At 32.7% G+C, this 13904-nt stretch overlaps 1 protein-coding gene across 1 annotated transcript; it reads right to left on the bottom strand.

Annotated features, from left to right (window-relative positions):
- Positions 1-6391: 6391 nt before the first annotated feature.
- Positions 6392-11358, bottom strand: LOC8265393 (hydroxymethylglutaryl-CoA synthase). Its single transcript, XM_002509646.4, has 12 exons — positions 11000-11358; positions 10560-10666; positions 10343-10475; positions 10108-10251; positions 9785-9943; positions 9011-9084; positions 8830-8905; positions 8663-8718; positions 8464-8551; positions 7545-7685; positions 7274-7423; positions 6392-6765 (listed from the first exon to the last, which is right to left on the bottom strand). The coding sequence occupies exons 1-12, from the start codon at positions 11060-11062 to the stop codon at positions 6562-6564; spliced, it is 1395 nt and encodes a 464-aa protein (XP_002509692.1). The 5' UTR covers positions 11063-11358; the 3' UTR covers positions 6392-6561.
- Positions 11359-13904: the final 2546 nt, after the last annotated feature.

Raw genomic sequence — 13904 nt, forward strand, 5'->3', positions numbered from 1 at the left:
TTTTTTGTATATAGCAAACATTGTAAGAAAACATTGTGTAAGAAAATCAATACTAATTTTCTCTCCCAAAATTTGACATGGTATTTGAGCAATAATTTTCCCTCACCTTCTTCCTTTTCCTTTAGGGTTTCGACCCCTACCCAAACCAGTGTGCCTGCCGTTTTGTGTCTTGTTTCAAGAACAGTTGGTGAGTCGAAAATTTTATCGAACAGTTGGTGAGCAGGATAAAACCTTTGATTTTGTTTGGATTCTACTGGTAGTTGGGGGAGGATTGCCTACGAGGGCTTCCCAATTACTGGGGCACAGTTGCATAGCTCACTGCGAAGCAAAATTTGGAAGCTCGTTTCTTTTGCCTTTACTATAATTTCAAGTTGTCTGGCTAAGCTAAGCATGGGCACGAGGTTAGATGATACTTCTGTAAGAGAATATGGAGGAAGCATGTGCTCAGTGGGCGTTCGTTTTCGTTGTTGTTGTGACATTTGACGTTTTGTCACTTGTTGTATTGTCTTTGTTGCTGCTGTTGATGCCTTTATTTTCAACCATTGTGGGAAAGCATGCTTGCTGCACTGAAGTCATTAAAAATTCAGTGGTGTGAAGTTCCATCCTCTTGTGAGCACGGCCACATCCTCTTGTGAGCGCGGCCACCTGGCTTCTTCTTCTTCTTGTCCTGCTTTGCCACTTTAGGAGTTTGGCCTCTCACCTTACCAGCACGAGCCAAAGATCCATGAACCTTACCCATGGCGGCTTCTTGAGTTGCTGTTGCGTCTGATGATGATAATAAGCAGCACAACGAATAGCTATTACGGTGGTTTTCTCTCGGGTTGGCTTCCTGAAGTTTTTGAGTTCCGAAAGAAGCGTTTGTTACAGGGGTTCATTCTAACCCTTTTTTGAGTGGGCAGTGATCCGGATCCGCGATCAATTACTAGAACAGCTAGTATACTTCACCACCATCTCTTCAATGGCTATTGAAGACTTTAATTCTACACAAACCTTTAAAATTGATGATCAGAATAGTGAATATTACATCCATCCAAATGAAAATCCAGCTCTCATGTTGACCTCATCTCAATTAATTGGCAACAACTATCATAGCTGGGCACGATCTATGAAGATGTCTTTGATTTCAAAGAACAAATTTCGATTTGTTAATGGTTCAATTAAGGTTCCTAGGGAAGAAGATCCTTCTTACAACGCTTGGTTGAAATGCAACAATCTTATGCTCTCCTGGTTACAGAGGTCCCTTAATACAGAAATTGGGCAAAGTGTAATGTGGCTAGACTATGCATATGATCTTTGGGCAGACTTATATGATCATTTTTCATAAGGGGACCTTATAAGAATTTCTGATCTTCAGCAGGAGTTTTTCTCTCTGCAACAAGGTAACCTTTCTGTTACTGCTTATCATACCCACTTTAAGATCTTATGGGATGAGATATGTAATTTGAGACCTCTACATGCTTGTGAATGTTCTGCTAATAAGTATAGGAAATAAGATTTTATCTTAAAGTTTCTTAAAGGGTTAAATGAGAACTTTTCTGTCCAAAGGTCTCAGATTCTTATGATGAAACCAATGCCCCCTGTAAATGAAATCTTTGCTATTGTGATTCAACATGAAAGGTCTTTGAGTGCTGTTATAGTTTCTTGTGATTCAAACATACTGCTTGCTGGGAAATTCAATATGAACACTGGAAGTAGAGCAACTGGTTTTAACCTTAGGCATAATCAACACTTGAAGAATATGAATGGTTTTAGGCCAAAGATGGGAAACCAACAACTCAACCTTAGTAACAGTCAAAAGAGATTTTTTGGCAATTCTGGAGCTCTTCAAAACAATAGGGCCAAGAAGCCTACCTACACTTTCTATGGAATGTATGGGCATCCTGTTGACAAATGTTATAGAAAGAATGGATTCCCACCGGGATACAAGGGAACAAGCAAGAATTTTCAGAATTCTACAAACCAGGTTGCATCTTTTCCTTCTGACAATCATAATTTTTTAACTACTGAACAGTTGGCATATCATATGAATTATGACAATCATAACTCTTCTCACAAATCTAGTGATGATTGTCCTATTACTTTTACAAGGGATCAGTATAATAGTCTGATGTCAATGATTTAAGAAAAGACAGTTGATTCTCAGAATGCAGCCAATGCCAAGATCAATGCCTTATCCTATATCTTTGATCCTATTGCTGAAAAATGTATTATCCTATGTTGTTATAAGCAATTCCATAGTAGGAAATGGATTGTAGATTCAAGAGCTACCGATCACATTACTAATTCTTTCAGTTTTTTCAAAAGGCAATACAAAGTTTTTGATAAATATGTGAAGTTGCCTAATAATGAATTAGTTCAGGTTACACGTATAGGCATTATAGAATTATCACCCTCTTTGATTCTTTATAAGGTTTTCTACATACCAAATTTTGCTTTTAATCTCATCTCCACTTCGCAGTTAACCAAAAACAACCTTTATTCTCTCATTTTTTCTTCCAACTTTTGTTATATTCAGGACATGAAACTTTGGAAGATGACTGGTATAGCTAAGCAAGTGAATGGATTGTATCAGCTTTTACAACAAGAAGATGGTGAGAAGTTTTTAAATTCATTTCCTGTTAGTTGTAATGTCGTTGCTTTTACTCTGTGGCATAACAGACTTGGCCACTCTTCTAAACAAGTAATGAAATCTCTTGATCAGTTTCATAATTCTATGATTAATGATAATTGCTTTGAACGTGAAGTTTTTCATTTGGCTAAACAAAAAAGGCTCACTTTTCCTGTTAGCAGTTCCTTTTCTACTTCAATTTTTTATCTTGTTCATTTAGACATTTGGGGACCCTTCCCTATCAAAAGTATATATGGTCATTCATATTTTTTAACCGTAGTTAATGACAAGAGCAGATTCCTATGGATTTATGCTATGAAGCTTAAGTCATAAGCTAGACATTTAATCATTGATTTTTACCATCTTGTTGAAACTCAGTTCTCAATCAAGATTAAATGCTTTAGAACCGATAACGAAAAAGAATTTGAAATGACCGATTTCTGCAAATCAAAAGGGATTGTTCACTAAACTTCTTGTACCTATACACCTCAACAAAATAGTATTGTTGAGAGAAAACACCAGCATATTCTCTCTGTTGCACGGAGTTTAAGGATTCAAGCCAATCCCCCTCTTTATTTTTGGATTGATTGTGTACTGCATGCTACCTTTTTAATTAACAGGACCCCAACACCAGTTTTAAACCAATCTACTCCTTTTGAGATTCTTTTTAAGGTCAAACTTTCTTATGATCAGCTCAAAGTCTTTGGTTATTTAGCATTTGCTTTTGTTTTACCTCATCCTACAACAAAAATGCATCCTAGAGCAATCAAGTGTGTTTTCATTGGTTTTCCTAAAAACACTAAAGGTTACAGAGTATATAATTTAGAGGATAAAAGCATTTTTGTCTCTAGAGATGTAACATTTACAGAAAATAAGTTCCCATTTAAAGAAATTTTTGCTACAATACCATCCAACGATGTTCTTATTCTTGTTTATCAAAATGAAAGTTCACTTGAAGATTTCAAGAGGGCAGATTCACAGACAGTTGATTCACTCCATTCATCTACTGTTGAAATACAGTCTCCTCCAATTGATTCAGGTACTATCCCTCAACCCTCTTCCAGACCTACTAGAAACATTCACCTATCATTAAAATTTCATGATTTTGAAGTTTCTTTGCCCAAACCTAGAACCACACTACAACGTATTTCTCAAGTTCTATCTTATGAAAAGATCTCACCTCAGTATCAGTCCTATATATGTAATACATCAATATTACTTGAACCAAAACATTATAATCAGGCAATCTCACATATTTGTTGGAAACAAGCAATGGCTGAAGAACTAGCTGCTTTAGAAGAAAGTAATACCTGGGAATTAGTTTCTTTACCTAAGGGCAAGCAGACTATTGGCTGTAAATGGGTGTATAAAACAAAGCTTAAAGCTGATGGAACTCTAAAAAGATACAAAGCAAGGCTTGTGGCTAAGGGATACACTCAAAGGTCTGGAATTGACTTTCTCGATACGTTTAGTCCTGTAGCAAAGATCACCATAATCAGAACTCTTATGGCTGTAACTGCTGCAAAGGACTGGAACCTTTGTCAGCTTGATATCAACAACGCCTTTTTGCATGGTGACTTACAAGAGGAGATCTACATGGATTTACCCCCTGGTTTTCAACCTATGCAGACCAATACGATTTGCAAACTAAAGAAGAGCTTGTATGGATTGAAACAAGCAAGCAGGCAATGGAATGAAAAGCTAACTGCTGCATTACATACTCAGAAGTTTAAACAGGCTGCATCAGACTCCTCTCTCTTTACCAAAGGTACTGGATCAAATTTCATTGCTTTAGCTATTTATGTGGATGACATTGTCTTAGCAAGTTCGAACATGACAGAAATTGTAAAGATAAAAAGATTCATGGATGATACTTTCCAAATTAAGGATCTTGGAGAACTAAAATTTTTTCTTGGATTAGAGGTTGTCAGGTCCAAAACCGGTATTAATCTATGTCAGAGAAAATACACTTTAGATCTTTTGCAAGAGACTAGTTTTCTCGGAGCAAAACCAGTACTAACTCCGATAGCATCCACTGAGAAATTATCTAGAACAGGGGGGCAGGTCCTCAAAGACATTACAGCATACAGAAGTCTAGTTGACAAGCTGCTGTACCTTACCCATACTAGGCCTGACATAGCATATGCAGTACAACAGTTATCTCAGTTCCTTCAAGCCCCTACAGATATTCATTTGACCTCAGCTCATAGAGTTCTCCGGTATTTGAAAGGGACTCCAGGACAGGGTTTGTTTTTCCCAGCAACAGGTGATCTCCGGCTTAAAGCTTTTAGTGATTCTGATTGGGCTTCATGCCCTGATTCCGGAAAGTCCATCACTGGGTTCTGTGTTTTTCTCGGTTCAGCATTGATCTCATGGAAGTCAAAGAAACAACAAACAGTCTCATGCTCTTCAAGTGAAGCAGAATATAGAGCTATAGTTGCAGTGACATGTGAGATACAATGGCTTCACTTTCTCCTCCAGAATTTGCAGCTCCCCCTTTTTCCAGCAAATTTGTATTGTGACAACTTGTCTGCCATCAGAATTGCTGAGAATCATATATATCATGCAAGGACCAAGCATATAGAAACTGATTGCCACCTCATCCGAGAGAAAATTCAACGTGGAATCATCAATCTTATGCCAGTCCCTTCATCAAAACAACTGGCTGACTCCTTTACAAAGCCTTTTCCTACAACTCTGTTCCAAGCTTCCATTTCCAAGTTGGGCATCCAGAATCTGTATGCTCCAACTTGAGGGGGCTAATAGAATATGTATGTCACCAATAGGAACCTGACACGTGTAAAGCTAGTATAATTTTTTTTATGTATATAGCAAACATTATAAGAAAAGATTGTGTGAGAAAATCAATACTAATTTTCTCTCCCAAAATTTGACAATGCTCTCCATTCATTGCTAAAGTTGGCCAGAATTTTGCATCTTTCAGTTCTGTTTTGTCGCAACTTAGGCATCAAAATTAGAGCATTGCGTTGTATGTTCACTCCTTTTGGCTATCAAAACCAACCCATAAATTATCTTATTCCAATTAAGAAATAAGTTATGTAATTGCATGGAATTCCCTTTAAAAAATATATAGAAAAGAAAGGAAGAAAAACTTTATGTTTCTTTGTTTTCTCAGTTGTTCACCGGTTTCTAATGGCCGGCTTAATATTTTTCTTTTTTACTAAATTAGTGATTTAATTTAATGATTTAAGTGAAATTACTTCAAGAACAGATATTATAATCAAATTTACCAGTCTCAGAAAACAAGGCTCCTTAAAATCTTGATGATGTATCAAGTATCAACAAAAATTAAACCACATGAAACAATTAACTATGTTGATTTTTCCTTTTGTTCTTAAAACTATAAACAGAGAGGAGAATGGATATTCGGGCCTCCTGCTGTTGTACGACCATATTTAGGATTTTCAAACTTTAATTTTTAAATTGTAATTTTCTATCTAATCCACCGTAAAGAAATTCAAGTTAATTTGCGACATGTCAGGTGTCGCCCCATTTGATTGGCATCTCAATTAAATATCGACCATAAATCATTTAGCGACAAACCATTCATGGCTTGTAAAGACTTGGAAGAATATCGAAAAGTAAGCTCTGCTTAGGCAGTATATAGACGGGCCCATTTCCAGTCAAGGACGTAGCTTTCAGCTATTCCATATCCAACGCTTTTCTTTGGAGAAGGCTTGGCTTTGACTCAGAACCTCACTTCTAGTTACTTGCTGTAGTATAAACTACAAATAACAGAACCATGAGAAGACGATCAAGAAGGAGACAATAAGAGGAATTTTATTGAGGGAAAACAAAAAATTGCACTAACACTTGCTTCTGAATAAACTATTTGCTGTAGAATACAGGGAACACAGATGTCCTTACGACAAAACAATAACTAAAAACATAATAGCTGAATTCCTGGAGTATTACATGACTTCCATTTGTTATCAGTGACCATCAGCGATCAAACCATTCTCACAGGTATTGTCAACCAATTTCTTGGCGTAGAATCTTCGATACATGGTATCAACTTCTGTCAGATAGTATGTTCCAGGAGCCAAGAGGCTGCAATCCTGGCTTGTCACAAAGTCTTTAGCCCCATATCGGTGCTCCATTAACTTCATGGTCTCCACAAACTTCTCCGGGGAGAACTATACAAGACAAAATATTACATTTCGCATTTAGTTTAATAAGATAGCACCTTTAAATTTTATCTCATACCCTAAACCTCCCTCTCTAAAAACAAGCAGATATTCACCTTTTCCCCTCCGGGATCACTCTGTAAGAGGTTACAAGTTCATACACTATGATATTTTCTTAGTTGTAATCCCATCAAAGTGCCCAAGAATACCTCAAAACCCCATGTTAAGGCACAATAAAAATTCAGTGCACCAACCAAAGGGGGGAAATAGTTATAGGTTGTCGAGGCATTTAAGTTGAATTCTCAGAAGAAATCCAAAAATCATTTCAGTAGGTGTGTGAATCTACTAAACAAGGTAGAATCATGTTACAAAACCAAACTGTGACAGGACCAAGGGCAGGCAGTTTATGTGCAGTTGCCATTTGTGCTCTTAGATGAAAGCTCATGTGTATTGGACATGCTTTTCCAACAAAGACATCTTTGTAATTCTTCCCATTTATAAGAAACTAACAATTTACCTCATGCCTTGACTTCAATTTGTCTGTCACATTCATCACAGTTGCAATGTTTGACAAGCTAAAGGGATGCTGGCCTTCATGCAGTCTCAATGAGAACATTGTCGCTGTCAAACCACTCCCGTACGAAAACAGTATCACTCGCTTGCCTGCCTGCAAGTAGTCAGACCAAACTCTGTAAGCACTATTAGTATGAAGCAATACAGGCGCCTGCAACTGTCAAAATATCAGTAATCATAAACCCCAAAAGATCTGTCAAGTCCAAATAGATTACCAATTTAGAATTTTTATTATGAAGAAGGGAGGCAAATGCTGCATATAGAGATGCAGTATACATGTTGCCAACTTGCTTTGGTATCAAAGTGGTTGGTTGCACCTTTGCATCATACAGGGGCTTAGCAACTTGTTGAGATACCTGCAGATGCATGACATGAATGACCAGTCAGCAAGATGCCTCCACAAGTACAATTAATTATTCTAGGACTGTATTTGAAAAGATACCTAGAATCCTATGAATGTCATTTGGATTTCACTTTATAATTCACAATTTCATGTTGTTTAGAAAAGGTTCAGACTTGTAAAATAACAGAAAAGATATTCTGTAACAAAATCTTGGAGAGAATATTTGATTCTGTAGGGGCAGTTCAAATTCACCATCAAACAAATATTTATTCCTGTCCGATCAACACTTTAACTCAACTAAAGAACATCTATGCACCACTTCAAATTCTTCACTTGTATCCTCACCATTCCAAATATTACCTTTAAGAAATTCTATGTTAACAATTCAGAAGCTGTTCGGTATTGCACATGATCAAAAATTTGGTATTTTACACATGAATGATACAAGGTAAATCATCTTGTCCATATCTTATCGCTCTCTTCATCTTGTGGCGGCCTTTCAAGGACTCTGAATATATGTCTCTTATCAAATAGTTCCTAGAATTTCTTTTATGAGAAGTTTAAATCACCAGCAAGTTATCCTGATGTCAGAATAATAATTCACTAAAACTATGTATTAATTGAGACCTTTCTAAGAAACCAATGGATTTCAGTTACAGACCCAAAACCATGAAAAATAAGTAGGCTACCAATCCCTCTCCTTTTTCTTCTCTCTCTCTCTCATGCAAGCAAGCAAAACGAATAAAAAGATTTTTTTCTAAGAAAAGTATCAGTTAGTTTTCTCAACAAACCTTTTCAAGATCACGATTTTGGTAGCTTTCATCACCAGTTAAAGTTGAAAATGGTGCAAGCTTTTCTTTAGCTGCCTCGTCAATAGAGCTGCAAATAAGAGTAAATACAGTTAATTATTGAAACCATGTCCAGCGAATAGTGGTTCTCAAACAAAAAAAATAAAAGAAAATTCTTTAAGAATGAAGGAAAGGCAAGAACCTGGCATTCCTCACAAAGTCATTGAACACTAAACGAGCAAAACTTTTCTGTACAAGCTGCAGAACTCCAAGTTGTGGAGTTAAAACATACAAATTAATAGTTGGCTTTAAAAATTGTAAGACTTCCAGTAATAAACTGAAGAAAGATAGTAATAGAATATAGGTTACCTTGTTATAAGGAGAATGAAATACAAAATACTCAGCATCGGAAATAGAGAATTGTTTGCCCTCAAATTTCTCATACCTACAGAGACAGGATATCGAGGTATTTACATAACACGTCACTGTCAACCATCAAAAGTCTCCATTATGTTGAGAAAAATGTCTTGAGCACTTAATATAGTCTTACTTGGCACAGAAATGCTTGTAGCAAGAATCAAGAGCCATGAGGTAGCATGTTTGAGAAAGCTTGCCATCCACAACCTACAATGGCAATTATCACACATGAAAAGGGCATTTCATAAAATAAATAAACAACCTCCAAAAAACAAATCAAGCAGGTTCACAATTAACAAGCATGGAGTTTTGCTTTAATTAGATTCAAGTGCATGCAGCCAAATCTTTTAGCTATAACCTTTTCAGTGAGTTGTGTTGGTATAAGCAGATTCCAGAAACAGTTAACAGGATATTATCTTAAGCATCAGGGTTCTATTTCGTTTGGGAATATGGAAATGTCTTGTAAGAAATCCTGAAGAAAATACTTTTTGTTGGTAGCTAGACAAGATTATTGCAGACTTAGTAATTCCAAAATTTCTCCACCTCTTTATAATCCAATGGTATCGTATTCGAATTGATAAAATATAATTACATGCAACCTACTAAAGCGGAAAGCTCCATAGAAAGCTAATAAGGCCATCGTAAGAAAAACCCTGCTTGCTCATGTTTTCTTTACACAATTTACATTTTTATCAATTTCCTCTACTGGATCAGAGACTGATGGGTAATATATATTTACAATGTAGCTAAAGGAAGTGAGAGCTGTGTATGCTACTATACAGGAACTAGTGGATTTAAAAGCACACTAACGAAAGAAGAAAATCAAAGTAATGGAAAAAGAGAGTGACCCTAAAGAATACAACATATAAGAACAAGACAAATGCATGAAGGAATGCATAAAGAATACCGGATATTCACTGGCTAGGTTGGGCTTGTAAAAATCATATGCATGAGACATATGGCTCCCCCTATATTTGCTCTCAAAAGCAATAGGTGCATCTGGACCTATTAGCATAGCAATGGCTGCAGCTCCACCAGTAGGCCGAGCAGGACCTTCTGCGTAAACCTGATAAATGAAGAAGATATCACAATAAGTAAAAACAACATGGCAATTAGATAACAAGATACCAAGTTGTTTGACATCTAAATCTACATGCACATTTAGAAAATGCAAATGCATCTCTAGATGCAGATATTTTGCTTTATTGTAGTCAAGAAACATGATCATACCGCACTATCGGTACAAACTACAAGTCCATAGCGTCCGTCCCATGACGAACTCTCAACCCAATTGACACAATTGAATAAAGCTGCAGTTCCTCCATAGCAAGCATTAGATGAGTCAACACCTTCAATGTCAGTATTCCCATGTTTCTGTTTGTTTTACAATAAAAACAAAATTAAGTGACATAAATTTTAAGAAGTAAGGAAAAAAAAGATTTGAATAAATCCAGAAAGAAAGGACCTCAAAAATTTGCATCAAGAAAGTCTTAATAGATTTGCTCTTGTCAATCACAGTTTCACTACCAACTTCCAAACGACCAATTTGTTTAGGATCAATATTATAGTTGTCAAGGAGAGAAGTAACAGCTGTCAAACTGACAGATTTAGTTTAAAAAAAAAAATGTTAGTAATATGATGTTATAAACCAAAAAAACGAAAAGAGCAGAGTGATATTTAACCTCATGGAGATGACATCTTCAACCTCAGTACAAAATCCCATGCAATCTTGTCCAAGTCCAATCGTATATTTTCCTTTACTTGCTCCATCATGCGCCTCCAATGCTTCCTGTTTTTTTTTTTTTTTTCCGTTCACATGTAAATAATTAAAATCACCAACAAATCGATAAATTTGTGTAAATTCATCTATGCAAAATGCAGCCACAAAACAATCAATTTTTCCGGTTTTTTTGTTCTAATAAAAGAACTCCTAAAATGAGAGCTATAATAGAATCAGAAAATATAATTTCGAAGTTGAAAACAAAAAGAAATGCAGAAATCCAGATTCATTTTGTTTGCTTCATTTTCTCAACAAACAGAGACTCAAATCTCTTTAAACTATAACAAACTAAAACAATATATACGTAGAAATATAAAATAAGAGATGTAGAAATGAAATCACCTGTTGAACACAGGTAGGAGGGAAATAGATATCCAAAGCGAGAATTCCAACATTCTTTGCCATTTCTTTTTCTAGTAAACGAGAAATCGAATCAAAAGAAATCAAAACCAAACAGAACCAAGCACCAGCTTTATCTCTCTCTGCCTGCTGCTGAGAGATGCTTCGAGTTAGAGAAAAAGAAAGTAGAAAGGGAGAGAGAGAACGAGAAGAGAGAGTGGGGGGGCTGGGGCTGGGGCTCACATGAAGTTTGTTTGCTCAGTTTATATAGCGAATTTTCAAAATTCTGTAATGTGTTGTGTTGCGCTGTGCTTTGCTTTGCTGTGCGGTGTTCTCTTGAGTCTTGTCTGTCAAAAAATGCAGGCTTCGTGAGTTTAGTTACAAAATAGATGTGAATTTGATTTCTCTTTTGGACATTCCTTTCCTTTTATTTACACGCCTTTGCCATTGGTCTCACATATGTGTCGAGTTTTGGAATCTTTCAAACTTCAATAACCTTTTTTTCCCTTTGGGTGGACATTTTGCTACTTCACATGATGTCATTGTCCCTACTTCCTTGTGCGCCTTTATTTCTTTTTCTTTTTTTTTTTCTATTTGTACTCAAATTCTGCATGCATTTCATCCAATAATAATTCTCTAATGCATAGCTCTTGCTATTATTTTAATTGTAAATAAATATTTAACTTATAATTTTAAATAATATTATTCTTTTAAAAAATATTTATATATTAAACTAAATCCCACATATAATGACAATTTGATAAATAAGTAATTATATGTCTATGAAACAGAAATATTTTATTAATTTATTAATTAACATACTAATTTTTATAAATTAATATTAAAATAATTAATATATTATTTTTTAGAATTAAATACTATTATTCAACTAAATATATTATTAATTATATACTATCTTTTGAAATTAAAGTTAAAAACAATACTATATTTTAGTTATTTTGTAATATTATCAAATATATAAAAATTATACATAACCTTATGTTATTTATACATATTAAAAGTATTAACAATTTAAAAATAAATACATACGGGAAAAAGAATTATGTGGATTTGATTGTTGTTTTCTTTAATTTCGTTGTTTTTACATTTATTACGTTTTCTTTTCTAAACGGAGGAGGGTGGGTGAGAACGGTAATGGACAAAAGCTCGTCTTCATCACTATACCTTAAAAGCAGAGCTGAATTGCTGAGATATTAGTTTTTGGTATTTAATTAATATGAAATTTGGCAACTTAAAATTATAAGCGTGTAAATTATATATAAGGATAGAGAGAGAGATGCTTTAATATGATTTTTTATTTTTATCTAAAATAAAATATTAAATTGTACCGTTCAAATCATCATCTTATATCTTCATATCATAAATGGAAAAAGAAAAAAAATAAGTAGTGAGAACCAAATAACAGTGGTCTTCATTTTACCATAATCAAACGCCATATTTAGACCTTAGCAATAACAAGTTAAGCATCATTTCATCATTAGGCAAAAAAGTCACATTATTAATAATATATTTAATTGAAATTTTATTAAAAGTTTATTTTATTTAAAAAATATATTAAAAAAATATTTTAGTATTATGAATTATTTTTACAAACTAATACTGAATTTATTTAAAAATTCTATTTATTTTATAAGAATTTAATTTAGATACAACTAATTTATATAAATTTAAATATGTAAACTTCTAAATTAATTTTCACATCGTTCAAATCACATAAATATTTAATTTGTAGATAAATATTTTATAAATTTTAATCAAAAAATATTGTAAAAAAAATTTCATGATTGAGAACTCAACTTTTACTCTCAACCCCAATATTTCAGAATTTTATGATATAATTATAAGATTTAATAATTAAAAAAAATCTAATTATATTTGGAGTATACTTTTCATATAAATTTTATGACCCAACAAATCAAAAAGTTAAATAAAGGTAAAAAGAATAAATTTTATGACTCAACAAATCAAAAACTTAAATAAAAGTAAAAAGAATTGAAGGAATAATCGATGTTCAATTACTTAAAAATGTAAATTTATATTTATTAATTTCTAAAAAATTATTAATTTATTTATTAATAATTATATGTCTAATTAAATATTAACTGAAATAGCATATTAATTATATTTTAATATTTTATATTAATTAAAAATAGTCTTATAATTAGATAATAATACTGATTTTATTTTATTTTAAAAAATATATATAACTATATTTTAATATTATATTAACTAATATATTAATTTTTTAATTAGAAAATAATTCTAATTCTAAAAATAACATCTTAAATTATATTTTTAATATTATTTTTGATATTAAATTATTTTTAGTTATATAATAATTTTTAATTCTAAAAGTAGTAATATCAATTATATTGATATTATGATTCTTGTAATACTAAAATTAATTAGTAAATATTTTTAAAATAATTTTTATATTACTACATTAATAAAATTTTAAATTTTTAAAAATAAAAAATAGAAAAATATATAAAAATAATTAATTTTTTATTATTTTTAAAAAATCATTAATTAATATTAAATATTAAAATTTATTAAATTATATCTGTTAATTTAATTTTATAATTAAAATAATAATAATAAATTTACAATAAATCAATAAATAACTAGTTTGGTATTAATATGATGTGTTAATTATTTAATAATAATATAATTAAATTATAATTAAAATTAAAATTAAATGATTAAAATAAATTAAATTAAAATTTCATGACTAAGATAAAACTAAATGTAAAATTCAGTAACTATTTATATTATTATTTTAAATTTACTCTTACTTTTCACAATTTTATCATATTATTTTTTTTTTTACAAAAATTATAATAGTAATATTTAATTATGTACCCCTTAGCTGCTTCTCTCATGTTTC

The sequence above is a fragment of the Ricinus communis genome, chromosome 5 (assembly GCF_019578655.1).
Source record: "Ricinus communis isolate WT05 ecotype wild-type chromosome 5, ASM1957865v1, whole genome shotgun sequence".
NCBI lineage: Eukaryota > Viridiplantae > Streptophyta > Magnoliopsida > Malpighiales > Euphorbiaceae > Ricinus > Ricinus communis.